The sequence below is a fragment of the Megascapheus bottae genome, chromosome 21 (assembly GCF_031878675.1).
Source record: "Megascapheus bottae isolate mThoBot1 chromosome 21, mThoBot2.hap1, whole genome shotgun sequence".
In the NCBI taxonomy this organism is placed as follows: domain Eukaryota; kingdom Metazoa; phylum Chordata; class Mammalia; order Rodentia; family Geomyidae; genus Megascapheus; species Megascapheus bottae.
This window is the reverse complement of record NC_143529.1, coordinates 38,969,650-38,996,619: the sequence shown is the minus strand read 5'-3', so window position 1 is coordinate 38,996,619 and position 26,970 is coordinate 38,969,650. Positions and strand designations below refer to the sequence as shown.

The window sequence follows — 26,970 nt, the reverse complement described above, 5'->3', positions numbered from 1 at the left end:
GTTAATATGATTTTCTCCAAGTCTTTCCATTTCCTTACAAATGGGGTGATGTCATTCTTTCTGATGGCAGCATAGGATTCCATTGTGTGTAAATACCACATCTTAGTGAAGACAGCTTTTAAGTCCCTACTGACAGCTTCTTTTGATGACTATCACGTTTTGCCTTTATTTACTAGATTGAAATCTCTTATTTGTTTTCATTACTGTGGTCCAGTGACTGCTCAAGCTGAAATGGGACAGGATGACACATGTTGGGACAGGAGTTTCTAATTGGAGACTCATTTGGATGAGAATCCCAGGTGCACCCCCTCTTGCTGTGTGCACCCCACTTCCACACTGGACATGGTAAGGACCCACACCAGGGACTTCACTGGAGGGTTATATGAGACGTTTCCCATCGTGGGAGATTTGTAAAAAGCGTCTGTGAACAACATCTCCGTCTACTCCAGTGCTCTCGGGGATCTGGGGTCTGGGGTCTGGGGTGCTGTCTGGGGTGCTGTTGGGAGTCTGGGGTCTGGGGTGCTGTCTGGGGTGCTGTCGGGGGTCTGGGGTCTGAGGGGCTGTCTGGGGTCTGAGGGGCTGTCGGGGGTCTGGGGTTTGGGGTTTGGGGTCTGGGCTTCTGTCTGGGGTGCTGTTGGGGGGTCTGAGGGGCTGTCGGGGGTGCTGTCTGAGGTCTGGGGTGCTGTCTGGGGTGCTGTCGGGGGTCTGGGGTCTGAGGGGCTGTTGGGGGTCTGGGGTCTGAGGGGCTGTCTGGGGTCTGGGGTCTGGGGTGCTGTCTGGGGGTGCTGTTGGGGGTCTGGGGTGCTGTCTGGGGTGATGTCTGGGGTGCTGTCGGGGGTCTGGGGTCTGGGGTGCTGTCTGGGGTGCTGTCGGGGGTCTGGGGTCTGAGAGGCTGTCTGGGGTCTGATAGGCTGTTGGGGGTCTGGGGTTTGGGGTTTGGGGTCTGGGCTTCTGTCTGGGGTGCTGTTGGGGGGTCTGAGGGGCTGTCGGGGGTGCTGTCTGAGGTCTGGGGTGCTGTCTGGGGTGCTGTCGGGGGTCTGGGGTCTGAGGGGCTGTTGGGGGCCTGGGGTCTGAGGGGCTGTCTGGGGTCTGGGGTCTGGGGTGCTGTCTGGGGGTGCTGTCGGGGGTCTAGGGTGCTGTCGGGGGTCTGGGGTCTGGGTCTGGGGTGCTGTCTGGGGTCTGGGGTCTGGGGTCTGGGGTGCTGTCTGGGGTCGGGGGTCTGGGGTCTGGGGTCTGGGGTGCTGTCTGGGGTCTGGGGTCTGGGGAGCTGTCTGGGGTGCTGTCGGGGGTCTGGGGTCTGAGGGGCTGTTGGGGGTCTGGGGTCTGAGGGGCTGTCTGGGGTCTGGGGTCTGGGTTGCTGTCTGGGGGTGCTGTCTGGGGTGATGTCTGGGGTGCTGTCTGGGGGTGCTGTCGGGGGTCTGGGGTCTGAGGGGCTGTCTGGGGTCTGGGGTCTGGGGTGCTGTCTGGGGTGATGTCTGGGGTGCTGTCTGGGGGTGCTGTCGGGGGTCTGGGGTCTGGGTCTGGGGTGCTGTCTGGGGTCTGGGGTCTGGGGTGCTGTCTGGGGTGCTGTCGGGGGTCTGGGGCCTGGGGTGCTGTCTGGGTCCAGGGTCCCGGTGTTCTCTAGTAGTATGGTCCTGGGGAGCGCGCAAGAACCCGCCCCTCACCCGCTCCGCCCTCGCCCGCTCCGCCCCTCACCCGCCCCCACTCGCCCCGCCCCTCGCTCGCCCCGCCCCTCGCTCGCCCCGCCCCCTCGCCCGCCCCCGCTCGCCCCGCCCCTCGCCCGCCCCGCCCCTCGCTCGCCCCGCTCTCACTCGCCCCGCCCCTCACCCGCCCCGCCCTCACCCGCCCCGCCCCGCCCGCCTAGCCTCACCTCGGAAGGTTCTGAACAGGCGCCGCGGACACCCGGGCCGTGACGTCACCGCGGCGCGCCGGATGCAGGCTAGGACCTCGACGCGACCGCGTCCCCTCGGGTCCTTGAGCCGGAGCCCAGCGGACGCGCAGCCATGGCCTTGAGGCTCCTGAGGCTCGTCCCGGCGTGGGCGCCGGCACGCGGGGCCGCCGCTCCCGGCCCGTGCGTGGTGAGAGAGGGGCGGCGGGGGCGGCGGGGGGCGGGCGGCCTCCTCCCCCGGCGTCCGCTCTCTGGAGAGCGCCGCTGCCCGGCGGCGGGGCCTGCGCGGCGGGCCGACCCCGAGCCCCGGCTTCGCCCGGCCCTTCCCTCCGCGGCGCCGGGGAGGTCGCGGCGGGGCCGCGGGGTGGTGGACCGGGAGTTCTCAGAGCGGCCGCCGCGGGGGACGCGCAGACCCCAGGCGGAAGGAGGCGGAACGGCCTGGGGGCCGCAGCGGGCGGCGGGGACGCAGACCCGTCCAGCCGCCGAGGGCTGGAGCCGAGCGACCCGTCCAGCCGCCGAGGGCTCGCCCTGCGGCCGGGGAAGCGTGGAGAACCGCACTGAAGGACATGGCGGAGCCGCGGCGGGGCCCAGCGCTGGAGCACGAAGACCGCGTACACCGACAACAGCGGAAGAGCTGCTGAGGCCCAAGTGTGGAGCTCTGGCCTTGAGAAAGTGCAAGGACGGCGCTCGGGCCCTGAGCCCAAGCCCGGGACTGGGGGGAAAAAAAAAAAAACCTAGCCTTGGCAAAAAGAAGTGTTGCTGTGACTCAGGTGGTGGAGCGCTAGCGCTGGGCAGGCGAACACTCAGGACCCGAACACACACGAATGTATCTAGGGGTTCAGCTGCAGAAGAGAAGGAAGATGGTTATGCAGTCTGGGCTCTGCACACCCTTGCACTGACGGATTCCCTCCCGGGCACTGCCAACTATCAGAAGTACAGAATCACTTCAGCGGGTCTGGGATTTGAAACACCTGAAGGAAATGCGTCATGAAAGATCAATTTCACGGACATTTCAGAGAGCAAAAGGATAGCATGGAGGATAGGAAATTACAGGAGGAATCCCAGCACTCTACCATTTGAGCCACAGCTCCACTTCCAGTTTTGTTTTGTTTTTTTTTTTTTTTTGGTAGAGTGGACATAGATAGGTGTCTCACAGGTCTTCCTGCCTTGGCTGGTTTCAATCAACAGCCCTCAGAGTAGCTAGGATTACAGATGTGAACACTGGCACCTGGCCTGAGACTCTCACTTTCAGGAATTGCTTGCTAATGAATGGGGAAGTCAGGAAGCACTTGGCTGCTGATGTCAGCCTTCCTGCCCACCTGCTTTGTGCCAATATGTGGTCAGAGCAGGTTGGGGAAGCAGTCAGTGCATCACCCAGCGTGTCCCAGCAGAGATGGTGGTTAACTTCTGGGGCATGAGTACCTGTAAGACACACTCCTCATGTGTAACAACCCCCCCCCCACGGGAATCAGCTGGTTTTGATGACCAGTGTAATGCCCTTGCCCCAGGACATTTGTTCTTATCTTCCTGCTGCCTGAAAGTCCTCCCCTGCTGCTCACCTGGCCAGTTCCTTATGATCTCCACAGTTGTTTAGATGTCACTGCCTCTTTTGGTATTAAACCTCTGTTTGTGTGCCCTGCCATGCTTACTTTCCACAACACTTTCTACACATGGTGTATTATCTACTTATTTCGTTGCACCATGTGAATTGTTCTAGGTGCGTAGAGTACACACACGTAATATTACTTTCATGAACATTTACTGTTCCGTAACAAGAAGTTGGTCCTTTGTCTGTGTGTCTGTGGTTTCCTGAGGTTTGAACTCAAGGCCTAGAACTTCCTAGGGTGTAGTTTACTACTTGAATCATTCCCTCAGCCCTTTTTACCGGCAGGTAAATTTTAGATATGGTTTTATAGTTTTTGCTCAGGGCTAGCCTAAGTCTGTGAGTCTCCTGCCTATGCCTCGCTGGGATTAGAGGTGTGAAGCATGATGTTCTGTTGAATCTTGATAACCTTTTTCCCCAGAGAGGCCTAGAGCCATGATCTTCCTGGTCCCTCCCACCTATGTAGCTGATATTGCAGACATGAGCCACCATGCCTGGCTCATGTTTTTAAATGAAGAGTTTCTTGATACTAAAAATTGTGTTTCATTGAGCATCCTTGTAAGTAAGTTGTTGCATGTCCATCTGTTCTCTTAGGATTCGTCTGTGATGCTAGGCCCTGTGTCCCTTAGCTTTAATCCCCATTAGCAGTTCCTAAGGGTGAGTACCTGTTTTGTAATAACACTGAATGTCAACTGTTTCTCAATTTGAATGTGAATAGTCTTTTGTGTTTTATAGCTGTGGATAACACTTTTCATGTGGTTACTGTCATTAATCTGTACAGGTTGTATAAAAAAGTCAAATATGTTGAACTTTTTAAAAGTCCCTCTATCCTCTCTCGGTAATTCTTATTTTGGAGGAGGTGATTTTGGCTTCAGTGTGGAAAATAGATGGGGGTGGTAGGACAGGCCAGGAGGAGGTGTCTCACATGTGGGTGAGAGGTGTGAGGATGTGATTGAACCAGAGAGGGAACAGATGCCCTGTCCAGAGATGTGGGAAGTTAGAGTCTGTGAGTGTGAAGTTTCAGGAAGGAGGAAGAAGGAAAAGGTAGTACTTGTGTTTGTAGTGTTTGGTTGGTAGTAGGTGTTCCATATGTGCGGATGGGAGTGTTAGACTTTTGTTGTAGGTCTTCTAGCTTTCAGCTGCCTTTACAGCATCCACCTGATGTATAGAGCAGGGGCTTAGCTCAGGAGATGAGGCCAGAGAAATGCTTATGTTCACCCTATGTGTCTTCCTCTCTTTTCTGGCATCCATCCATCCATCCACTATCCATTATCCATCTATCCACTCATTTGTGCACCACACTCCATCCACCCTTTCCATTCATTTAACCCACTTGTGTATCTGCCTATCCATCCAATTTTCATTGAACATAGCACAGTTGTTTAGCCCTGAGGATTTAGCAGTGCATAAAGAGAGATGCCATGCTGGCTTGTAGGGAGCTAGCATAGGGTAGGAAGGAGTCAGCTCATTATAAACATACTAGCAGGTAAAAAGATATTGAAGTTTAGCCAGGCCTCAATGGGTCATGCCTGCAATCCTGAGTTGAGAGGTTGAAGTTCAAAGCTAGCCATGGCAGAAAAAGGCCATGAGACTCTTACCTCCAGTTAAGCACCCCCCCCCAAAAAAGCTGGAAGTGTAGCTGTGGCTCAAGTGATAGAGCCTTGTGCCCCCCCAAAAAAAGATGTATTCCCCCCCCCCCTTTTTTTTTGCCAGTCATGGGCTTGAGCTCAGAGCCTGAGCACTGTCCTTGGACTTTCTCAAGGTTAGAGCTCTACCACTTGAGCCTCAGCACCATTTCTGGCTTTTTTTTTTTTCCATGTATGTGGTACTGAGGAGTTCAACGCGGGTCTTCGTGCATGCTAGGCAAGCACTCTACCACTAGGCCAAACTCCCGGCCCCAAAAGATGTATTTTTAAGATTTTGTTTTCTTTTTAATTTTGGGGGGGGTCTCTTGGTATTTTACCTGTAGTTGCTAATATCTGCATTTACCAGCATGGTTGTGCTGTGTTGTGTCTTTCAGAGGCAGATTCATACCAGCGTACAGTGCAAGCTTCAGTATGGACATTTGGCCTTCTTACTTGGTGACAGGACCAGCAAAAAACTGACAGAATACAGCAAACTGATCACTGTAGATGGCAACATATGCTCGGGGAAAAGCAAGCTTGCAAAGGACATCGCAGATCTTCTAGGTCTGAATCCGTGTCAGGCAGAGAGTCACCCGTTCTTCACATGCTTGCTTGCTGGTCCTGCTTTGAATTTACTTAGTAGTGACTAGGTGGAACAAGTCTAAAACAGACATTTCACATCTTTTAAATGCTTAAAAGCTGTTTTTTTTAAATCTCTGCGCATTGTCAGTTTGGTAGGCAGTGAGAGCAGACTTCTTCTGAGACCCCTTGTGAGTACCATCTGAGGTGGGGTTTGTGGCGGCCTCCACCCTGCCACACTGCAGAGCTGTAAACCTAGAGCTGCTTCTGACTTCTGTGCCAGTGTTTGCCCACCAGGCCTTCTCCCTGGCATTTGATAGCAGCTGTGCACTTACACGGCAGCTTCCCGGAGAGGTCTGGGAGCAGTTAAACTGTAGCACAGTGTGGTCTGCAGTGTCCATGTGCCTCAGCCATGTTTTAGGTGCCTCATGTTCTCCCTTTCCATGCATGCGATGAAGTGTGGGTGGGGGGGGGGATGGTTTCTCAGCCCTCATAGTGGCATCCAGGTGGGCTTTGTGTTTTGGTTAGTCTGTTCTGCTCAAGAGTGGGAGCAAGGGATAGCTCCTGTTTCATCCCAGTATCTCTCACGTCAGGCATGAAGCACTTTCCCGAAGCAGGGATACATTACGTGGACAGCATCACGGGCGATGGAAGACCCCTGGAAATGGAGATAAGTGGCAGCTGTAGCCTGGAGAAATTTTATGATGACCCCAGAAGCACTGATGGCAACAGCTACCGCCTGCAGTCCTGGCTGTACAGCAACCGCCTCCTGCAGTACTTATATGCTCTGGAACACGTGCTGAGCACAGGTCAGTGAGCAGGTCCTTGAACTCTTGTAGAATTCAGCCCCTCCAGATAGCCAATAAGCAGAATTTTTCTGTAAGTTTTACTGGAGGTAAATTCTGTCTCTGGTAAGACTGTGGCTAGTTCTGGATGAGAGCTGCTGAGCAGTGGTGGTGGAGTCACAGGTAGAAACTGGTGTATATATGCTGCTGGTGGATGGTGAGGAGCTGTGGTGTGCATGTGCTGCTGGCCGGTGGTGTACTAGAGGGAGATGCCATGTGTCTTTGTGGTTACTCATGGCTGGCAGCCTTTGAGAACAGTTTCATGGAGTCGAAACTGGATGACAGAGGAGCAGGCTGTCAGCCTCCTCCATTTACTTCCGACACATGAGTACGTGTCCATGCAGTGTGGACATGCCACTGTATGAGACTGTTGTACAAGTCCAGCTGCTGTCTTGCCTTTCCAACAGGTGTAATGACTTTTTTATATGTATATTTTTTATTGTAGTTAATAGAAGGTGCCTTACTTCACATACATTGATAGCCTTTCTCATGTCTTGGTCCCCATTCCCTCCCGCCACCCCAGCCCCTCATCTTGTAGGTTTAATGACTTCCTTCCTGAGAGTAGTGCTGATTGTGGTTAGTGGTGCTCTGACAACATGTGTTATATGCTTTGGATTTTTGCACCAGGCCCCAACTTTGGGGTCCATTTAGTAGCATGAACATAATGGCTTTTGGATCATTGAAATATCTTTTTGAAACATACTCCAGACTTTATTTTCTCACAGCCCACACCTGTCAGCGGCTCACACCTGTCATTCTAGCTACTCAGGAGGCTGAGATCTGAGGTTTGCAGTTCAAAGCCAGCCTGGACAGGAAAGTCCATGAAACTCTTACCTTCAGTTGACCACCAGAAACGCCAGAACTGGAGCTGTGGTTCAAGTGGTAGAGCACCAGACTTGAGCAAGAAAAGCTAAGGGAGAGTGTTCTGGCCTCCTGTTCAAGCCACATACTGGGCATGCACACACACTTTAATTTGTTAAATGCACACTAATTTGTTTCCTTCTGTGCTGCACAAATCTATTCATTAGCTATTTAATGAGTGCCCTTCTGGTGTCAGGCTTTTTGAGGGCCTGCAAGAAGGAGGTGTATAGGACAGAACTCAAGTCTGAGAAGAGATAGTTGGGACTGGGCCGTGGCAGAGCTGTGGGCTGAGCGGGGAGACCTTGCCTAGCCCTGTCAGGGCTTATGGTCGTGACTTGTACTTTGATGTATGGGGAAGAGCAGGGCTGGAAGGAGGTGGAGAAGAAGCCAGGTGAGACTTGGCCTGGAGAGCCTAACAGGTGGGTTTTTCTCTGAGGAACAGAGGAAGTCTTTGGGAGGCTTGAGCACAGCAGCTTCCGTGCTCAGCTCCGTAGGGAAGTGCTCCTCAAGGAACTAGAGCTAGGGAAGGGGTAGACGGGATGTGGGGCTGTTTGGAGCGACACACAGATGGTTTGCGAGGAGTGGGACGTGGTATACAAGGAGTCAAAGATCTGGAATCCGACCCAGGTGGTCGGGCAGAAACAGCACTGAGATGGGGCAGTGAAAGCGAAATCTCTTGTTTTAAAACAGGCGCGCTGGCACTTGACTGTGATTCTGTCCTCTTGGAAGGCAGAAAAAGGAGAACCCTGAGTTTGAAGCGAGCCTGAGCAACGTTAGCAGCAAAAATCTATCTCAAAAACAGAAGTACAGACAAAAGGCCTGGAGGTGTAGCACACACACAAGCTACACCTTGGTTTTGATCGCCAGTACTTAGTGAACACAGGCATGTATGCACACACAGACACAGGACTACCAAAAACCAAAACAGTAATAGTTTTCAGAAACAGTTTCTCACTTCTAAAGAGCTTCGGTTTTTTTGTTTTGTTTTGCTTTAAGGTATTTGGTTTGTAATGGAGTAAATGATTTTTTTAAACCAGTCCTGGGGCTTGAACTCAGGGCCTAGTCACTGTCTTTCAGCTTCTCTTTGCTCAAGGCTAGCACTCTGCACTTGAGCCACAGCACCACTAAGGAATTGAACCCAGGGCTTTGTGCATGCTAGGCAAGCACTCTACCACTAGGCCAAGCTCCTGGCCCCTGATCTTTTTCTGTTTGTAAATTGAAATTTCTAGTTCATATTGCTTTTTATCTCTCTGGGTTTTAATGTTTGTTTTCATGATTTCAATAGGACAAGGTGTAGTCTTGGAACGCTCTATCTACAGCGACTTTGTCTTCCTGGAGGCTATGTACAAGCAGGGTTTCATCCGAAAGCAGTGTGAGTTCTGTGCAGACCAGCTCCCTGTTGTCCCTGTTGTGTGAACAGCTCCATGTGCAGACACGGGCTCCCTGATGCAGGCATTCTCCCTGATGGGCGCATGAGCATGTGCACCAGCTTCTCTAGGGGTTGTGGGGGTGGGGGCACTGTTCTCTGAGTGTTGTAGGCGGGATTGTTACCTGGAGACTGAACGCCATGACTTACCGCATTCCTGCAAGGAAGACTGAGCTCTTGTCTGCCCTCTCCCTGTGGATAGAAACCCAGGTGCTGGACAGCACAGATACCCACCCCTCCTACAGCCATTCCCTAGGAACCAGTCCCTCTCCCTAGGCCTTGGGGTTGTCTGGCAGGATGGAATTGTGATGTCTTACTTCCTCTGTGCCAGCTCTGCAGTGTTGCCAATGTCATCCTCCTCTGACAAGAGGTGGCAGAGGGCAGTGGGGAGAGGCCCTGGGCTTTCATCTCTGTCTGCACTGGTCTCCAAGTGCTGCAGAAGACAGGCAGGGAGACATTGTAGAAGGGCCTCTTTCTGACCCTCTTGTCCCTATGCATCTGGTGTCCTCAGAAACAGGTCCTGTGGCCTCTGGCAAGCTGTCTGGTGCTCACACTGTCGGTTGTGAGGCAGGGCTAACGCCAGGCCCCTCCCCAGGGCCCCTGCCTCCCATGGGTGCCAGGCGGTTTCTGCTCTGTGAGATGATGTGCAGCAGGTTGGCGTGTGGCTGTCTGAAGCGGATTGGCCCCTTTCCTTTCAGGTGTGGACCACTACTACGAGGTAAAGCGCCTTACCACGTACAAGCTCCTCCCTCCCCACCTGGTGATCTACATCGACGTGCCTGTGCCCGAGATCCAGAGGCGAATCCAGGAGAAGGGGAATGTGAGTCCGCCTCGCGGGGGCTTGTCCTCAGACCCCTCCCACTTGAGCCGTGCCTCTGGTCCGTATTGACTGCTAGTCGTTTTCAGCGTGGGAGCTTGCTGTTTGCCAGGCTGGGCTGGTCACCAGCATCTTAATTGTTCCTCCCTACTGTAGCTGAGTGGCAAAAATAAGATGTCATGCTTTTCTTAATCATAAAGGTGATGTACAAGGGGGTGACATTTAAGTTAGATAAAGAGCACATTTCTTTTTGGGTAGTGTCAGGCCTTCCCTTGCTTTCTTAGATATCCTTTTTTTTATTTAATTAAAAGATTTTTATTAGCACTGATTTTTTTTTTTCTTTGCCAGACCTGGGCTTGGGTTCAGAGCCTGGGCACTGTCCCTGGGTTTTCTCAAGGCTAGAGCTCTTCCACTTGAGCCACAACACTACTTCTGGCTTCTTTTTTCCATGTATGTGGTACCAAGGAATCAAACCCGGGTCTTCGTGCATGCTAGGCAAGCACTCTACCACTAGGCCGTACTCCCAGCCCCTAATATTGATATTTTACATCATATTTCAGATGCCATGTTTAACAAGTATTCAAGAAGGGAATCTCTGTATACAGTCACTGACACATAAATTTTAGAACATAATTAAGCTGAGGCTTTGTATGTCATAGATTCATATCGATCTATATAACATTGTCAATAGAGTATATATCCCATCAAAGATTTTTTTATGTCTATGTACTTAAATTTTTATCTCCAGGACTGTGACAATAACCTTGGATACCCGACCATTGAGTCCTCACTCTTGCACTGTTTGGATCTAATATCCACATATCAAGGAGACCATGCGCCTTTTGTTCCTTTGGTCTTGATTTACCTCACTCAACATGATTTTCTCTAGTTTCATACACTTCCCCTCGAATGCCATTATTTTATCTTGTCCGTTGGCCATGTGGAATTCCATTGCATATATGTACCACAGTTTTTGTTCCCGTTCATCTGCAGTGGGGCATCTGCCTTGGCTATTGTGAATAGTGCAGTGATGAACATGGCTGAGCAGGTGTGCTTGTCTTATCCTGGTTTATGATGCTCAGGGTAGGACAGCGCCCAGCCCCAGCAGCTTTCCTCTGGAAACGAGGCCCTTTTGGTGGTGGACATGGGAATGCAGTTGCCTCTGCCCTGCCAGGTTTTCCCCGGCCTCCTTCACGGCAAGCAGGAAATGCTCTTGAACGGGTGGTCTTGTCCCCTCTTCTCTTCATCAGGCATAATCTATACTCCATTAAATTCACCTAGTTGAAGTATATAACTCAACGATCTTTGGCATATTTACCAAACTAGGTAGCCACCACAATCATTTTTAGAGTATTTCCATTATTTTGTGGCTCAAACCTGTAGGCTGCCCTGTCTTTCTTCCTGTCCCTCCCTGCTGTGCGAGGCCACTGTCTCTCTGCAGGAGCTTGTGTTCTGTGAGACAGACTTGTGGCAACAAGGAAGTAAGCTCGGTAAAGGCCATGGAAATGAAGCAGGGTGAAGGGAGAAAGCAAAGCTGCCTTGGCTTTGTTAAACTTTTAGGAAGTTTTAAATGCTAAAACCTGCTACTAAGAATGGAATTTGACTTAGCACACGTCAGACAGCAAGGGAGGTAAGAGAGAGAGTGAAGGCATTGACAGGGAGGAAGAGGCAGAGAAGTAGACATTCTGACTGGAGATGGCTGTGGACAGTTGGGAGAGGCCTTTGGTCTGTCCTCATCTCTGCATTGGTCTCCAAGTGCTGTGGAAAGCAAGTAGTGGGTCTTTATGGAGGGTCTTTGCGCTCACTGAGCCAGGGTACATCTTCACTGTTGTTGAGAATAATTTTCCTTGTGCTGAGACCCCTTCCCGACACCCCACAGTTCCTGTAGTGCTTGGCTTGATGGTAGAAAGCAGTGCTGTGGGTTGTCTTTGCATTTTACGTATGTACAGATAAATAAAAGAGATGTCTGGTTAGCTCTGTGCTGGTGGCTCACACCGGTCAGCCTAGTCACTCAGGAGGCTGAGATCTGAGGATCACAGTTCAGAGCAGCCAGGGCAGAAAAGTCCCCGTGAGACCCGTCTCTAATTAACCGCTCAAAAACTGGCTATGGTGCTGTGGCTCAAGTGATAGAGTGCTAGCTTGAACAAAAAGAGGCTCAAGACGGCACCCAAACCCTGAGTTTAAGCCCCACAACCAACCAAAAAAAAAAGATGTCTGTTACCTGCTCTGCATTTTCTGCTTTTGTTTAGCCACATGAAGTGAAGGTCACTGCTTCGTATCTCCAGGACATCGAGGATGCCTATAAGAATACCTTTCTGCCTGAGATGAGGTGAGCCGAGCGCCTACTGCGCTGTGGGACAGAGCCTCCCTCACACACAGTTGTCTCTCCTCTCCTGGGCTAGGTGCTGTCCCGGGAACCAGGATAGCAGCCGACGGTTTGGGTTGATTTTGTGGGGTTTAGGTTGGCTTATTTTCCCAGTGTTTTTCCTGATTTGTTATGTCCCTGGACGTCTCAGGTGCTGGTCCATATCGTGTTTCAGCACTGGAGGACACGGGTCATTTTGAGTCAGTAGCCCAGGATTCCTTGAAGTCCTCAGTGCCTGTGATGTGGATGAGAGTTCGTTTCCATAGGTGCTTGGAGTGGGCTAGAGGAAGAGAGGACACCACCCCTTTGTCTTCCTCCCTGTGCACTTCTTGCCTTGTTGGAGCACAGAGGAAGTGCGTTTTCCTCCAGGCTTTGGCTGGTTCCTCTGCAGGTCTGTGTGTGCTGTGCAGGGAAGTTCTTGCTGCTGCCTTGGTCTATGTACATGCCCCTAGTCGACCTTGGGCTTTCTCGAGGCTAGCGCTCCACTTTCCACTTGTTCTGTGTTTGTGGTACTGAGGAATCGAATTCGGGCGTAGGTGCATGCTAGGCAAGCACTCTCCCATGAGGCCATGCTGCTGCCGCCCTTAATTCATGTGTTTATTTTTACTTTTTCACCATAAACGCTGCAGCTGATGTTGCCACTTCCCATAGTAAGCTTGTTTTCCACTGGGAAGACGGTGGCCTGTGGGCTCCTCTCCCCTGTTCTGCTCTATTGTTAAGATGTGCTTGAGTACAGGAGAAGAAGCTGTCTCTAAAATCTAGGCCCGACTTAATATAGAGAGGTAAATGCACAGCATAAGCAGAGGTGGCTAACCCTTGAATTCCAGTTCCAGAAATCCCTCTAAGGGTCTTTTAGGTATAGAAATACAGCTGAGAGGTATTTCCTCCCCAGTCTTCCATGGACTGCTTGGTCCCAGCCTCGGGAGTGTGGAGTCTCCCCTGCCCACAGATAGCAAGATTGCCTCTTTCCTGGCAGTTGCTTTCAGGAGCCTGCCCGTCAGGCCTTCCTGATGATGTGTGTCTAGCAGCCGGTTAAGTATCTTGCTTCACTGGGCTTGGCACACTCAAACTGCATCAGTATTTTGTCAGTCCAGTTCATTCTGGAGTCCAGCTATGTCTCAGAGGCTCAAGGAAGTTAGGACAGCTTCCTCGTCACCACGTGTGCTTCCTGGAACGATGAGTGCATGCTGTGTGGCGCAGAGAGGCTGGCCATTGTATACATAGCACTCCAGGGGTGCTGTGCTCTGTGACTTAAAGTCCTTTCTCAGGGGACCTTCATGATCATTGCCAATTTTCTGGTTGTCCAGTGCCATAATCCACTCATGAAGGAGAGGACCATACTTGACCTGGGGAGAGAGGCATCCCTGATTCCTCGGAGTAAACTTGAGTCTGAGGTTTCTAGTACAGAAGAGCTCAGGTCGTCTGTGCCCAGGGAGTGTTAGACTGTTGAATGGTAGCTAATGTCTAGGTTGGTCGGTTTGGTCTGTGTAGTCTATTTACCCCTGCTTCAGTCTCACAGAGGGAAAAGTACACAGTAGACCCTCTGGCTAGTCTGTGGAATGGGTGAGGTCCACGCTGAGCTAGGAGCCATGTCCAGGGATGCCTGGTCTGGTGCACTGTGCTTTCACTTGGTTTACACACTGACTACTTCCAGGTAATGGTGTCTCAGGCCAAGCTCAGCCAGTGTCTGCTGGTATCCTCGCAGCGTAGTCACTGTAAAGTTTAAGGTCCTGCTTGTGTTGGGTGCTGTGTCACTGGCTGCCCTTGGGCAGAGTGTTTTGTGTGTACCTAGCTCACCGCTGAGCTGTATTCTCAGGAAGTTGGTATTTGATGGATGTACCTGTGAGTGCTGGCACATATATTGTGTTGGTTAGCTTTCCAGGTGCATACTCATTGTGACCCCTCTTGTTAGTGTAGATTCAGTAAGTCTCTTTTCATTGTGAAGTGCACTCTGACAGCACAAGCTGTCTAGATTTACAGTAGCCATGCAAATTATGGGTCACTTGCTATATTTAGAAGAGCAAGTGCCAGAAGTATTTCATGCAGGGTTTTACGTGAATTGTATAGACCCCTGACTATACTCTGTGGTCTTTAGTTTTCTCCTAGAAATTCATTATGAAACTTGACTCATTCATTTAAAACTTTCAGAAAATATATAATAGCCATTATAAATAAGTTATAATGTAACCTAAGTCATTGGTGTTTTAGCATCAGAAGGTGTTTTCTAGCAAGGGGTAATTCTGGGTTTCAGGTTGTGCAGGCTCCTGGTCTGGCCTCTTGATGGCTCGTCTGCGCAGGTCCTGTGGTATCTGGGAGATGGCTGAGGTGGCTCCTCTATCTCGGGAGGTGCACGCTTACCAGCCTGCTGGTTTTCAATCATCACCTGGTTGGACAACGGGAAACAGTGAACTGCTCTCCCCTTCTTCTGGAGACTTCATGGTGATTTACCAGTGCCTAGACAAAGGACCAATGGCTCAGGGGACTGAGCTAGTGCTACCCTGTGGCATGGTTGGGTTGAGACAGGTTACTGGGGAGAGGTTTGGTTCTAGTCGATGGCTGCCGCACCTGCCATGCCCACTGCAGAGTCTGGGGAAGCTAGCTGCTCTGCCTGTGATGCAGTGGAGTACAGGTGTAGCACCAGGGACCTCTCCACAGTGGTGGCCAGGGCGGCTCACTGTGAAGCAGGAGGTAGTGAAGACAGGAGAGTCAAGCCAGGAAGCAGACCTGCTGTTGTCCTTGCTGGCACTGCTGTGGCATGCCCCGCCCCAGGCTCAGCAGCACCCTGGCCTCCGTGCTCTGCTCCCCTCACCGGCTGCTGCGTCAGGCTGGGAGCAGGTGACTCCGACATCTGTTCATTGCTACATGTTTCTCATGTTGACACTGAACCTGTCTTGCTTTTTCCTACAGTGGGCAATGTGAGGTTTTACAGTACAGCCCAAGGGAAGTTGAAATCTCACAGAAGGTAAGAAAGTGGTTGGGAGAGTGGGCATTCTTAGTAAGTAGTTGTGCAGTTTGTCAGTTGTGAGTACTGTGCATCTCTGTTGCTGTCACCCCTTCCATCGTTTGTCCCCGTTTTCCCACTTCCATGCGCACCCTCACACTACGTAGCTCACGTTCTACCGGATGAACAACGGTGTACGACTGCTCACTCTTCTTCCTTTTGTGTCCCTCGGCTTTCCTTCAAAACACATTGTTTCAGTCACTTCCTTCGTTCAGAGGGTTTACACCTGCGGACTCCTCCCCTGAGCATACGAAGTATGCTACCCTTTTGTCAGTCTGTCTGTGCATAGGCTCATAAGGCCCTGCATGTTAACATGTATGCTAGCTTTCACGTAGGAGAGAAAACAGGCCGTATTTCCTGCAAATGGCATAATATTCTTTCTAATGGATGAGTAAAATGCTACTACTGAATAAAATACTATTATCTGGGCTGTTTCCATATCTTGGCCACTGTAATAGTGGAGCAATGAACATGGATGTGCAGGTGTCGTTACTATATCCCAGCTTGTGTTCTAGGCAGATGCTAGGAGTGGTTCACTTGGTCATAAGGAAGTTCTCTGTTTAGTTTCTTAAGAAATCTTCAAACCACCTTCCAGAGTGATTGTACTCATTTACGTTGCCACCAACAGTGGGAATTTTCCTCAATGCTGGCCATTCTTACTGGGATGAACTAGAATCTCAGTGTGGTTTTGATTTGCATGTGCTTTATGGCCAGGGATGTGGAGCATTTCCTCATGTGTTTATTGACCACTTTTAGTTCTGAGAAGTCTTCTGTTCAGCTCCTCTGCTGATTTATTAATTGGGTTATTAATTGGGGGAGGGATTTAGTTTTTTTGAGCTCTATTCTAATACTAGACCCTTGTCAGATGTGTTGCTAGTAAAGATCTCCCAGTCTGTTGGCTGTCGTTCTACTTAGAAATTATGTCCTTTGCTGTACAGAAACTTTTTAGTTTGATGCAATCCCATTTTTGAGTCTCTTTCTCTCTCTCATGTGTGGAGCTCCTCAAACTCTCTTCAGAAAGTTTCTACCTATGCAGGAAGTTTTAATGCTGGTACTACTCCTTGTGTTCATTTCAAGGTTTCAGGTCTGATATAGAGGTCTTTGATCCAGTTTCAGTCAATCATTGTGCAAGGTACAGCCGGGATCCAGTTTCCGTCTTTACAGATGGATGCTCCGTTTTCCCAGCACCATTTGTTGACAGTGATCGTTCTTCTCATGTTGGATTCCTGTACAGGATGCTCAGAAACCAGGCAAATCACTTTGTTCCTGTCCCCAACCCATTACTTTCCCATGAAGTTCTGATTCTTTGAAAATAAGTAACATTGTATCAATGATGTTAAAATTATAGGTGGTAATGATGCAAAAAATGCTGTATATTTTGCTTCAGTATTTGTGTTAAACTGAAAATTGATTAGTTTGTGGGAAAAATTCATCATTTAAAGATAGCCACTTTTTCCATGTCTGTCCATACTGTAAATTTCTAGTACATCTCTGGAGTTTTGAGGAAACTTCAAATGTAGTAGCCAAGGGGAAAAATAAGTAAGTTGTGATGCTTTCCCATACCATAAAATAATATAAGAATTAACAAATAGCAGGGCCAGGAGCATAGCCTAGTGATAAAGTGTTTGCGTAGCACGCACAAAGTCCTGGTTTCGATTCCTTGGTACCATATGTACAGAGAAAACGAGAAGTGGTGCTGTGTCTCAAGTGGTAGAGCACTAGACTTGAGAAAAAAGTGTCCAAGAACAGTGCCCAGGCCCTGAGTTGAAAGCCCCAGGACTGGCAACAAAAAGAAAAGAAAGAAAAGAATTAACAAATAGCATAATTGAATAAGACAAAGTCCAACCTTGTGGTATGATTACCTTGTTAGGACCAGTACCACAAAAACAAACAAACAAACAAAAACTACCCCAAACCAAAAACCTCTCAACACTCAGAGTCCAGAAATAGGGAGGTATGTGTCTCAATGTGACAAAATCGGTTCCTTCAAGAAGAAAATGGCTTGGAAGAAGTTGAAGTTACCTGCTTGATAAAAAGCAGAACTCGTGTGTATTATGAATTAGAATAAACCACTAACAAAGTGGTGAAAGACATCAGGGCCCCACAGTCCATGCTAGTTGTGGGCGGAGCTGGCCGCAGGCCTGTCCAGTGCTGACCGCATGACCAGCAGAGTGAAGGGCAGGGGGCAGGCGGCTCTGCTGCCTCTGGCTCTATGAGTCCTTTGCCATTCTGGTTCGCTCTGCTTGGTTCAGTGGGTTGTATTTTACCTCCTTACCTACTTGGTTGCTATGGAGCTGATAGGTTTATTTTTAGATTATTTGTTTTACGTTTATGGCAGAATGTTTATGTGGCTTATATAGTAAGTAGTCATAAGGCAGATTGTTATCAATTCATTGAGTAGACTCAGATTCTTGAGCTGTATTCAGAGGGTGGAGCTAGGACTTATTCAGAGAGCATGAGAATGAGGTTGCACTGAAAAGACTGCTCACTGGGAGGTCGCTCTGGGAGGTCACTCAGGGTGGGCACTCAGGGTGCCGGGTCTCTCTGGGAGGTCACTCAGGGTGGGCACTCAGGGTGCCGGGTCTCTCTGGGAGGTCACTCAGGGTGGGCACTCAGGGTGGACACTCAGGGTGCCAGGTCTCTCTGGGAGGTCACTCAGGGTGCCGGGTCTCTCTGGGAGGTCACTCAGGGTGGACACTCAGGGTGCCAGGTCTTTCTGGGAGGTCACTCAGGGTGCCGGGTCTCTCTGGGGAGGTCACTCTGGGTCCTGGGTCTCTCTGGGAGTTGTTGATTGGGTTCCCCAGTCTGTTTCCATGGCTGTCTTCTTTTTAGGGTAAACTGGGAGAATGTCAGTAGTCTGTAAATGCTGGCTTTCCCCTCTAGCCTTGATTCTTTTTTTTTTTTTTTTTTTTTTTTTTTTGCCAGTCCTGGGCTTGAGCTCAGGGTCTGAGCACTGTCCTTGGACTTTCTCAAGGCTAGAGCTCTACCCCTTGAGCCTCAGCACCACTTCTGGCTTTTTTCTATGTATGTGGTACCGAGGAATCGAACCCGGGTCTTCATGCATGCTAGGCAAGCACTTTAACCACTAGGCCAAACTCCCGGCCCTCTAGCCTTGATTCTTGTTCTCCCAAGCTGCTAGTATGGTTGGCACCGTGCAGTCCAGTGTTGGCCAGGCAGAGCCATGTGAAGGAAGCACTCAGCTCCTCCTTTCATTAGGAGGTAGTACTGTCACGTTGTTGTGTACTTTGGCGGTGTGCTTCTTCCTGCCAGGTGCTGGCCGTGTGTAATGCTTCCTCATTTAAGTCTCCTAAGTGCCCTTCAGCTGGGATTTTCTTCTCTCTCTCCTAGGTGGTGAATGACATTGAGTACCTCACCTACAACAAAGGCCCTTGGCTGAAAGTGGATGATACCTTTTTCCATGTTCTGCGGATGCGGTGAGTCATGGTTTTTGACAGTGGTGGGGGGAGGGGGGAGCTGTGGGGTGGGGGGTGGTGTTTGATGGTGGTGCAGCTGTGGGGTGGGGTGGTGGTGGTGTTTGATGGTGGGGCAGCTGTGGGGTGGGGCAGGAGCGTGGACTCCTGCATGGGAACGTGCAGCTGTCTGATACCCTTGCTTCCCATGTGTGCCTAGGAGCGAGATCTGGAGAAAGTCGTTTGCATTTCTTTTAGAATCATAGTTCCCTTTTATTTTATTTAGTTTTTTGAATCCAAGGCCTCATGCCCGCTGGACTTGCGTGTTTTTCTCTCTGACCTATGGTCAGGTGTCCAGACCACACATGCCTTCTGTCTCCATTAATGCTCCGTGGACTCATGCCTGGAATCCCAGATACTCAGGAGGCTGAGACCTGGAAGGTCACCGTGTGATGCCAGTCTGGCTTAAAATGTCCATGAGGCTTCATATCCAGTTAACAAGCAAAATGATAGGGTGGTGGTGTGGCTCAAGTGCTAGGTTACCAGCCAAGCAAGCAAGCTGAGCGTCAGCTGCATGTGAGCCTGGTACCGGTGCTGCTCTGGAGACAGAGCCGGTGGACATGGTGACTGGGAGATTCTGTCCTCGCTGACCCGGTGGCTGGACCTGCCAGGTTCTGAAAGACAGGGTCAGCGTCTCAACCACAGATTCCCCTGTGAATTCTCTCAGCCTGTTCCGGGCTCTCTGTGCGTTGGTGGGTGACTTCTGAGAGGCATTTCCTTGGCCTTACGTGTTGCCCTGTGCGTGCTGATCCTTTCCTTGTCCTCCCTCAGAGGTTAGTACCGCGACTTGTGCTTTTGATGAAGGGCGGTGTTGCTCCGCAGTCTGTTTTCTTGTGAAGGGCAGGTAGGCAGGCACTCTGGCCCTTCCTGCCTCTCACTGCTCGGAGCACTCACGTGGAAGGGAGCACTGCTGGCCTGGACGCACGCACAGTGAGGTTCCCACTTTCTCCTTGTTGGTCTGTTCTCTCCCACCTCCTCTGCACTTAGTTGAGTGTTTCGTGGGATTCTAGCTTATGTCATACCTCCAACTTCAGCAGTGTGTGTTTTATTGTTATTACAAAGGGGATGGACAGACCTCCATGTTTTTACAGTTGCTGTGGAGCTTCTAATATCTGCCCAGGCTATGCCCTGGGCCTGCCGTGCTGCCAGCCCTGCCCCTGACTGCTCCCTTGGTCACACACATCCACGACTGGTGTGGGTCCCCTTCCCCCCATGCTGGAATCACTCCTTTATTGCTACTGTGCAGTGTGTGTGTGTGTGTTTAGCATAGTTAACTCATCACACCTAGGGTTCCACATTCATAGATTTCAGCCTTGGATAAAGTCTATTAAAAATTGCAGTTAGGGCTTAGAGTGTGGTGTAGTGGTAGAGTGCTTGCCTAGCATGCATGAAGTCCTGGGTTCAAGTCCTCAGTGCCACGTACACAGAAAAAGCCAGAAGGCCGGGTGCAGTGGCTCACGCCTGTAAACCTAGCTACCCAGGAGGCTGAGATCTGAGGATTGCTGTTCAAAGCCAGCCTGAGCACTACAAAATGGTGAGACGCTCACCTCCAATTAATCACTAGAAAAATGGGTAGTAGGGCTGTGGCTCAAAGATAGGGTGGTAGCCTTGAGCTGAAGAGCTCAGGGATGGCACCCAGGCCCAAAGTTCAAGCCCCATGACCCACCAAAAAAAAAAAAAGAAAAACCCACAAGTGGTGCTGTGGCTCAAGTGGAAGAGCTCTAACCTTGAGAAAGCCTAAGGACAGTGCCCAGGCCCTGAGCTCAAGCCCAGGACTGGCAAAAAAAGAAAAAAAAAATGCAGTGGCTGGAGTGCGGCCTAGTAGTAGAGTGCTTGCCTAGCATGCATGAAGCCCTGGGTTTATATACACAGAAAAAGCTGGAAGGGGTGCTGTGGCTCAAGTTAGAGAGCTAGCCTTGAGAAAACCCATGCGGTGCCCAGGCCCTGAGTACAGCCCCAAGACTGGGGAAATAAATAAATAAATTTAAGGGGCCGGAAGTTTGGCCTAGTGGTTAAAGTGTTTGCCTAGCATGCGTGAAGACCCGGGTTCGATTCCTCGGTGCCACATACATAGACAAAAGCCAGAAGTGGTGCTGAGGCTCAAGTGGTAGAGCTCTAGCCTTGAGAAAGTCCAAGGACAGTGCTCAGGCCCTGAGCTCAAGCCCAGGACTGGCAAAAAAAAAAAAAAAAAAAAATTAAAAATGCAATTACACTTAATGTGTGTACTTTGGCTGTTACTCCTAAAGCCGCATCACAGCCTTGTAGGAGGCATTTTCCTGGTGTTCTGGACTGTTAAAGCACATGAGGGGACATTCTAGGTTGTAATGATCTCCCGGTCAGCTGGACTCCTCTGGGTCCTGGAACTCGTCCTCTGTGGTACCAAGAGATGTCTCACAGCTTTTTCTTACTGTGAGGATGGAGTGACAGCTTATCGCTCCTTACTGTTGATGCTGGAACTCTGCCCCCACTTTTTAAGTGGTCCTCCTCTACTTTGTTATCCCACTCCGCGATCAACGTCCTCCCTTGTCCAGTAGCTGTCTGTGTCTGAGCCTGCACGAGTGCTCTCTCTGCTCTGCTGCACTCTTGTACAATGAGGAGTCCGTGGCTCGGGACCCACACTGGAGGTAGGGTTGTGTGCAGGGCAGCGTCTCGGGCTGCAGGAAGGGGAGTTGCTGGCACTCAGCCAGGGCCATCTTGTCCTCCTTGGCCGTCTGCTCAAGCTTGAGTCCTGTAGGAGCCCTGATTTCCACCAGCAGTAGTCCTAGCTCAAGCTCTCCCCTTCTCATCTCCTCACACATTGACCCCTCACTGTCCCTTGAGCCAACCTTTGCAGGTTGACATGCTCCATTTGTGCTTTTCTCTCTGCTGCTTCCATGGTGGCACCCTGATGTACTCATTCTGGATCTCTGCCTCCTGTTGGCTATGGCTTCAACCCAGCCCCCCACCCCCAGTGCCTCTCAGCCACTCTCACAGGGCTTGTCTCCTCTGGAGGCACACCCCTTCAGTGGCTTAGTTGTCTAGTCTTAGATTCCAGTTTCATTTCTTGGATTGAACTCAGAATTTCAGCTTCCACCCTGTGTCTGCCATTACCCCCCCTCTTGCGCCTTGCCCCTCTACCCAGCAATTGTCTGCAAAGCCTGGTCCCTGCTCGTCTGCCTGGTGACTGTGAACCTGGCATTCTTTAGGCCTGCTGGGACCCGCCATTTCTGAACTCTTTGTGAACTCTCACAAGCTGTTTCTTAGGGGAGACTTGTTTGTTAGGTTATTTATAGCTGGCATAGGAGGTGTGAGCTGTCAGGTAAGGAGAGATGACGGCGGTCCCAAGGTCCTCCGGACTTGTGAGGCTGGACCCTTGACCTCACTCTAGTAACACCAACACCCTGCATTTTCTAAACATGTGAAATGTGCATTGATTTGACTCTGCACCCTGTCCAAAACTCATATAAAGTCATAATTGCAGTAAATTGCTTAGGTATATGATTATATGGCATAGAGAAGGATCCTGTAATTTTTCCCAGATTTCAAATTACAGCATCCAATTCATTGTTTTACTTTAGTTTCCTATGGCTCTGTCCTTTTCCTCTTAATTTGTAACTTCCCCCCATGTCTCATAACATGGAGTGTAATTTTGTTTATTTCCATTTTAGTAACATTTCTGAGATGACGGTTATGACCAGTTTTCTGAGATAATGATTGTAGGTAGGCGGTTTACCATTTCTAGTCATTTTGTACGGGGTTTGACGTCCATGTGCTGCCTTAGGTTCCTGTGTTGGTGTGTAGTCATGTGTATGCTTGCACTCAGGCAAACATTGTGCCCATGACTGGGTGCTGCTACCTGACTGGGTCATGGGTCACCAGAACCTGTCCTCCCTCCTCCCAGAGTGTCTTGGACAGTGGAGAGCAGCTCTCAGACTTGAGGTCAGGGGCCCAGACCCCACCTCTCCAGTGTAGGGTCAGGGGCCCGGACCCTAGCCTGCCATCTACTCTGGGCCTCACACAGAGCGTGACACTTTAGGAAGAAGTGGACAGCAGACCACAAGAGCATTCTAAGAGAAAGTGTAGATTCTGTTCATTGTGAAACAGTTTGAGTTGTTGTAAAACCTAATTTCCTATTTGATTTTCTGTCTTCCCACCTTACTCTCGTTTAAGATACATGGTGGTACCATAAGCTGGACTTCAGTGTATTTTTTCTTCTTACTTGTACTCTTTGGCCTTGAGGATAGAATTCTGTTTTAAATCGCATGGAGAGAGAGAGAGAGAGAGAGAGAGAAAGAGAGAGAGAGAGAGAGAGAGAGAGAGTGTGTGTGTGTGTGTGTTTGAACCCAGGGCTTAGACTCTGTCCCTCAGCTTTTTTGCTTGAGGCTAGAACTCTACCATTTCTTGAGCCACAGCTCCACTTCCAGCTTTTGGTTCCTAACTGGAGATAAGAGTTTCACAGACTTCCAGCTCTAGGCTGGCTTTGAATCACATTCCTCAGATGCCAGTCCTGATTAGATAGGATTACATGTATGTTTTCAGATTTGCGAACAAGGTGGACTGTGGACTGGCTGTTTTTCTTTTACTGCTCTTTGCTTCCTGAGCTACAGGTGTCTTCTCAGTGTCTCTGTCCCTTGTGTATCTCCAATCTGGAGTAGATAGAGATTTATCAGAGACACTTCCTCATAGTGACACACTGTAAGATTGATGCACTGAGGCCGAACTTAGTTAAAATTAATAGAGTGTAGGATAGGGGCAGATTCGTTTTTTAATCTTCAAAAATACTGTTGAGTTTTTTCCAAGATTTTTCTAGGGCTTTATATGAGTTGTAATTCTGCCCAAACACCCATAGGTGGCAATGTTGCCCTGGGTATGTTCCCTGCTCCTACAGAGAGCAGATTTTCCAGTATTTTCTTCAGGTTTTCAACCTGAGGTAGGGGTTGGGGGGAGGGAGCTTCTCCCAACCACCTTTATATTTATTAACAATGCATGAACTTTAATTTTGGTTGAACATTTTAATTTAGATATCAAAGAATTACTCCTAACAGCTGAGAGGATGGTGTTTATTCACCAAAGAAGCTGTGTGTGTGCATAGAATGAGCTCACAGTGTGCGTGCTGTGCCAGCGTGAGCAGTGCTGCCAGCACTCAGCTCGTCCATCGGAGCCAGACTGCATTTCTAATCACTGCACCCCACGGTCCTGCACAATGCAGCCACTTTGTGCCCTTTACAAACTTTCCTATGTGCCTCAGTCTTTTAGAATATTTGAATAATTTTTGGTGGGTAGAACTACCTTGATGTGGAAACTAAGAAAACAACATTGTCTGGGTATGTGCAGTGCAGCCGTTTGTCTAGCCATGCAGCAGGCTGCTGTCTGGGTATGTGCAGTGCAGCCGTTTGTCTAGCCATGCGGCAGGCTGCTGTCTGGGTATGTGCAGTGCAGCCGTTTGTCTAGCCATGCAGCAGGCTGCTGTCTGGGTATGTGCAGTGCAGCCGTTTGTCTAGCCATGCGGCAGGCTGCTGTCTGGGTATGTGCAGTACAGCCGTTTGTCTAGCCATGCAGCAGGCTGCTGTCTGGGTATGTGCAGTGCAGCTGTTTGTCTAGCCATGCAGCAGGCTGCTGTCTGGGTATGTGCAGTGCAGCCGTTTGTCTAGCCATGCAGCAGGCTGGGCCCCCACAGCAGCTCTCCACGTGGCTCTGGTGGCCGCCATTTGTAGCGGCGGGCCTGGGACAGGCTTTGCCTGCTGTGTGCCACTCTGCTCTCGCCTCCCGGGGTCCCTGGCTGGACTTGTGGACCCCTGAGCTTGCTCACTCCCATCGCATTGTCTGTCCCCTGCTGTCAGCCCAGGCCTGGGGTTTGCAGCGTGGGCTGGGCTCCTCCTCCTAAGGCAGGCCTGAGAGCCAGGATTATTGATAGATTTCCACACTAGCCCTCCTCTATAGTAGCTACGGAAACTATGGTCTATGTTTTGAGCCTGAAGAAAGACTATTTTTATACTTCTTTCTAAAGCCCAAAAAATGATTTTTTGTCTTTAAATGTAGAGATTATATTCAGACTAAATTAAGACAAAATATTGTAATACAAAAGGAATGAAGTCTAAAATCTTAGGGTTATGACGGTATATATAAATACCTTAGCATTCAGGAACAACGTAAAATGGTAAAGCCAGGAGACCATCCTGTGGTGTTAGTTTATTGGTGTGAAGGAAATACCTAGGTAGACCTTCTGAAATGGTGGTGTCGTGGACTACCCTCTATGGGCCCCGTGCCCTGTGTGAGTTCCGTGGGGCGCCGGCACTTGTCTTCTCGCAGGTTGGCACCCACGGGGCACTTGAGTCCTTGTTTGTAGCCCAGCGAGGTCCCTTCCCACAGTGCAGTCACGTTACACTTCTGTGGAGGGCTTGTCCGTGCACAGTGCAGAGACACAGCCATTGCTGGTAACCTCTCTGTCTCTGGGTGTGAAGCATTCACACTTGGCTCCTCACTCACTCTCCGGAGCCCCTCACCGAGGCACCCCGGGTTTCAGAGGATGCCCTCAGCCTCAGGAGCCATTCAGCAGAGCAGCTGGCACTGTCCCCTTGGTCTTTGGGATGGAGGTTGTGCCTGCTGTAGGAACAAACAGCATTTATGCAAGTAGATGCTTATTTTGTGATACCTGTGTCTATGGCTTGGTACAATTGGTGTTTGTTTATCTTTTAGGCTCCGGAATAAGTATGAGATAATACACTACACAGCCATCCCTGTTTATCTCCCAGAAATTACCATTGGACCATACCAGAATGCCCGGATCTTGCAGAAATTCAGAGAGGTAAGTCCTGTGGTTGGGGTAGGGTTCCGGATGGGAATATGCTCCCAGATGTCTTGAGTCACAGCCACGCCACCTACGAGGCACTCAGTGCTTTGCATTCTTTACTTCCCTACCAGCACATTGAAGTTCTGGTGTCCGATCCTCTGCAGTGCTGTGTGAATAGGGCTGGGTGTCCTCTCCTCTGCAGTGCTGTGTGAATAGGGCTGGGTGTTCTCTCCTCTGCAGTGCTGTGTGAATAGGGCTGGGTGCCCCCTCCTCTGCAGTGCTGTGTATGAATAGGAGGCGGGGTGTCCCCCCTCTGCAGTGACCTTTGAGTAGGAGCCCTGGGTTTCCACAGGAAGCCTCTAACCAAGTGGGAGCCTTTAGAAGGGTGCAGCAGTGTGAGCACAGCAGCTGGCAGCGTCATCCAGGCACTGATCTTCTGCTCTCATTTCTACTCTGGCCAGAGTCATTTATTCTGTTGGTTTAGAGAATCACCTCCAGCCAGACTGAGGTGAGGGAGCAGGAGTGTGGCAGGCAGGAGAGTTCTGGCCTGTGGCCTTTCCCGACTCTGCTTGCTTGAGGCACGTGATGGGGGTGCGGGGATGGCTCAGTGTTCGCAGTCCTGCTGTTCCAGCTGAGCCTGCACAGTGCCAGAGAGCGCCCAGAGGCCTTGTAGGCACATTGCTCTCTCCTCTGCTCCAGACACTTGGCATCCATCCCTGTTGAAGGGAAATCTGTGTTGTTCCAAATGTGAGTTTTGTTCAGTGTAGATGTTGGAGAGTAAAACCATGAAGCCCTTATTTGGCCTGTGCCATCCAAATTGGTGACACTGCTGTTTGTAGACAGTCTCCTAGGGGCAATGAAGGCCCCTCACCGGCCTTTGTCCTCTGCCTTCTGCTGGAAGGAGAGGCTAACACCCTCCCTCCTTTCAGCTCAGTTAGATTTTGCTTTCTTTGTGTTTGGAGGCTGTATAATTAGGATTGTTTGTGCTTTATGAAATGTTTCTCTTAAGTAATGGTTCCTCAAAGCATACCTCACTCACTGTTTAAGTTTCTTTAGATAGTATTTGCATGAGGGTTGCTTTTTCTACATACTTTAACCTTTATATATTCGCATTTATAAGGAAATCACTTTACAGTGTAAGGAAATTGCTTTCCTTATAACCTGCAGATGCTTTTTTAAATTAACAGACTGAAAATTTAGAATAACTCTTCACATTTAATGTAGTTCATGATATGTTGTATTAAAATAACCTGTCTTACAGTTTTCTACCTATCTTGTCTTTTATCTGTTTCTTGCTTTTTTTTTCCTTGTTTTTTTTGATGCCTTTTCTTTGCTTACTAGTTATCACTTTGTAGTAGGCTTTAGGAATTAACTTGCTAGTGAGAATGCTCATCTTTAGCTCACTGAAGTCTTACATCAAGTGGTGGTCCTCCAGTTGTAGATGACGCAGGCGTTACGGCGTGGTGGTCAGGCGCCATTCCAACAGCTGACCCCTGGTGTGGGCCTTCCTGCAGCTCTGCTTCTGGTTAGAATCATTGTCTTCTACCTGAAGACTTCCTTGCAGGCAACAAATTAAAATGGTCTTTGTTAGATGTTTAGCTAATTTTTTTTTTAACTTCGAACTTTACAAAAGGGTAAGAGTAGTAAGTGTGCAGCTTGTCCTGAGCCATGGAGAGTAGGCTGTCAGGTTGTCAGCGTGAAGCCTGTGCTCCCTGACTCTC

At 50.0% G+C, this 26,970-nt stretch overlaps 1 protein-coding gene across 1 annotated transcript in view; it reads left to right on the top strand.

The window, feature by feature from the left end:
- Positions 1–1,951: 1,951 nt before the first annotated feature.
- The window catches only part of Ndufa10 (NADH:ubiquinone oxidoreductase subunit A10), a 34,058-nt gene continuing 9,039 nt past the window's right edge, over positions 1,952–26,970 (top strand). Inside the window, exons 1-9 of the mRNA XM_090355169.1 lie at positions 1,952–2,078; positions 5,512–5,680; positions 6,289–6,504; positions 8,687–8,773; positions 9,526–9,647; positions 11,894–11,973; positions 14,917–14,971; positions 18,359–18,444; positions 25,156–25,264. Of these exons, the coding sequence (XP_090211295.1) occupies positions 2,004–2,078; positions 5,512–5,680; positions 6,289–6,504; positions 8,687–8,773; positions 9,526–9,647; positions 11,894–11,973; positions 14,917–14,971; positions 18,359–18,444; positions 25,156–25,264 (999 nt within the window). The 5' untranslated portion in view covers positions 1,952–2,003. The remainder of the gene's footprint in view (positions 2,079–5,511; positions 5,681–6,288; positions 6,505–8,686; positions 8,774–9,525; positions 9,648–11,893; positions 11,974–14,916; positions 14,972–18,358; positions 18,445–25,155; positions 25,265–26,970) is intronic.